This window comes from Nicotiana tabacum, chromosome 14 (genome assembly GCF_000715075.1).
Source record: "Nicotiana tabacum cultivar K326 chromosome 14, ASM71507v2, whole genome shotgun sequence".
NCBI classification, from domain to species: Eukaryota; Viridiplantae; Streptophyta; class Magnoliopsida; order Solanales; family Solanaceae; genus Nicotiana; species Nicotiana tabacum.
This window is the reverse complement of record NC_134093.1, coordinates 54,100,102-54,103,212: the sequence shown is the minus strand read 5'-3', so window position 1 is coordinate 54,103,212 and position 3,111 is coordinate 54,100,102. Positions and strand designations below refer to the sequence as shown.

General features: G+C 43.1%; 1 protein-coding gene across 1 annotated transcript; it reads left to right on the top strand.

Moving 5' to 3' along the window:
• The first annotated feature begins 599 nt into the window (after positions 1 to 599).
• LOC142168953 (uncharacterized) lies at positions 600 to 1,161 on the top strand. Its single transcript, XM_075230130.1, has 2 exons — positions 600 to 723; positions 905 to 1,161. The coding sequence occupies exons 1-2, from the start codon at positions 600 to 602 to the stop codon at positions 1,159 to 1,161; spliced, it is 381 nt and encodes a 126-aa protein (XP_075086231.1).
• Positions 1,162 to 3,111: the final 1,950 nt, after the last annotated feature.

The window sequence follows — 3,111 nt, the reverse complement described above, 5'->3', positions numbered from 1 at the left end:
TTGATTACATCCTAGGTTCTATCTTTTGTTGCCTTTTTATATATTGTATATTATATATCGTTCTTTATATGGTTGTTTAAGATACATTCACATGCTTCAACTACTTTCTTTCTTTGCCCTTATATTTTGATATATTCTATATCGTCTTGTCATTGTTTTTCTGTATTTGCCTACAACAAAGAGCCTTAAGTTGCAAACTATTTTCTTTTAATTTACCTTATTGCATGTGTAGTTATACTAGCTTAGAATCCCATTAGATTATGGCTGGGGTGAGTGATGGTAGAGTGAGGTCATGTCCTTCATTGGGGCGAGGGGTGGGGGTAAGGGTGGTAAGGGAGCCGATAGGCTGAGAATTAGGTCCTTGAATATAGGGACATTGACGGGGAAGTCTTTAGAGTTAGAAAAGATTCTCCAGAAGAGAAAGATCAATATAGCGTGTGTCAAGGAGACTAGATGGGTAGGTACTAGGGCACGACAAGTTAACAGGATTAAATTATGGTATTCCGGTGGTGCTAGGGGCAAGAACAGGGTTAGGCATTTTGGTTGATAGGGATCTCGAGGAGCTAGTGGTAGATATTAGGAGAGTGAATGATAGGATAATGACTATAAAGCTAGTGGTTTGTGGGTTCACATTAAACGTGATTAGTGCATACGCACCTCAAGCAGGCTTGGGCGAGGAGGCTGAAGGGTACTTCTGGGAAAATATGGACGAGGTGGTGCGAGGTATTCCGCTTACCGAGAAGCTATTCATATGAGGTGATTTTAATGGCCATATTTGGGATGTTGCTAGGGGTTATATGAGGTGCATGACAGGTTTGATTTTGGTGGTAGGAACGTGGAGGGAATTTCATTATTGGAGTTCGCTAAAGCTTTTGATCTAGTGATAGCTAACATGTGTTTTCAGAAGAAGAAGGACCACTTGGTCACTTTTCAGAGTATAGTGGCCAAGACTCAGAGATTGATTACCGTCTCTACAGAAAGTGTGATAGAGTCCTGTGCACTGATTGCAAAGTTATCCTAAGTAAGTGTCTATCGGCACAACACATGCTCTTAGTGTTGGACTTGGAGATTAAGAGAAAGAGTAAGAAAAGAGAGGTGTACGTCCAACCTAAGATCAAGTGGGCAGCCTTGACTAAAGACAAAGCTCATGAGTTGGGGTAGAAGTTGGTGGCTTTGGGGGCCTGGAGGAGTAGTGGGAACACGAGTAGTATATGGACCATGACAGCGAACTGCATTAGGCAAGCTACTAGAGAGGTGTTAGGGATCACGAATGGTTACTCGAGAGGACACAAATAGGACTGGTGGTGGAATGAAGAGGTTCAAGGAAAAGTGGAAGCTAAGAAAGTAGCATATTTGAAGCTAGTGGAAGGTAGAGTCGTGGAGGAGAAGAGGACGAATTTGGAGTGCTATAAGAAAGATAAGCGAGAGGAGAAGTTAGCGGTCACAGCGACTATGACTGCGGCATTTGGATTCTTGTATGAGGAGCTTGGGTGCAGAGGCAGTGACAAGAGACTGTATAGGTTAACCAAGGTTAGAGAGCAGAAGGATTGGGACTTGGATCAAGTAGGGCACATCAGAAATGAGGAAGGCAAAGTAATTGTGGAAGAGGCGTGTATTAGGCGAAGGTGGCAGACTTACTTCCATAAACATTTGAACGAGGATAGGGACATGAACATCATGCTTGATGAGTTGGAGAATTGGAGAGCCAGCGGGATTTTGGGTTTTGTAGGCATATTAAGATTAAGGAGGTGATATGGAAGATGAGAAGGGGTAAAACGACCAGACCAAATGAGATCCTGGTGGAATTTTGGAAGAACGTGGGCCGGTCAGGCTTGGAGTGGCTTATTGGATTGTTTAATGTCTGTTTTAGGACGAAGAAGATGCCCGATAAATGGAAGTGGAGTTTGGTGGTGTCGTTGTACAAGAATAAAGGTGATTTCCAAAATTTCAACAACTATATGGGTATCAAGCTGTTGAGTCACACTATGAAAGTTTGGGAGAGGGGTGGTAGAGAGGAGGGTCAAGAGAAGTGTGTCTATTTCTGAGAACCAGTTCGGATTTATGCCAGGGCAGTCGACTATAGTAGCCATACATCTTGTGAGAAGATTGGTGGAGCAATATAGGGAGAGGAAAAAGGACTTGCATATGTTGTTCATTAATATAGAAAAAGCCTATGATGAAGTCCAGAGGAGGTTTTGTGGAAATGTTTGGAGGTTAGCAGTATTCCAATAGTGCATATTATGGATATGTACGTTGCTGCTAAAACTCAGATGAGGCCTGTGGGAGGAGACTCAGAATATGTTTTGGTGATGATGGGTTGCATCAGAGTTTAGTGCTTAGCCAATTTGTATTTTCTCTCACGATGGGTGTGCTGACGTGACACATCCAAGGGTAGGTTCTATGGTATATTTTATTTGCAGATGACATAGTGTTGATAGAAGAGATGCGTAGCGGGGTCAACGCTAGGCTGGAGGTTTGGAGACGGACCTTGAAATCTAAAGGTTTTAAGTTGTGAGTAGAACGAAAACTGAATATTTGGAGTGCAAGTTCTGTGATGGGACACATGAAGTAGAAGTGGATGTGATGCTTGATACACAAGTCATCCACAAGAGTGATAGTTTCAAATATCTTGGGTCTGTTATCTAAGGTGATGTGAAGATTGACGAGGATGTTACACTTCGTATTGGAGCGGGGTGGATGAAATGGAGGCTCGCATCTAGTGTTTTGTGTGATAAGAATATGCCACCAAGTCTTAAGGGCAAGTTCTAAAGAGTGGTAGTTAGACCAACTATGTTGTATGGTGGAGTGCTGGCCAGTCCAGAAGCCCCATGTTTAGAAGATAAACGTAGCAGAAATGAGGATACTGAGATGGTTGTGTGGGCATACCAGGAAAAATAAGATTGGGAATAAAGTTATTAGGGACAAGGTGGGAGTGGCCCTTATGGAAGACAAACTTCGGAAATCGAGGTTGAGACACGTGATGCGGAGAGACATACACACGCCGGTTAGAAGGTGTGAGAGTTTGATCATGGCGGGTTTGAGGAAGGATAGAGGTAGGTCTAAGAAGTACTAGGGAGAGGTGATTAGGCGGGACATGCGTTGCTTCAGCTT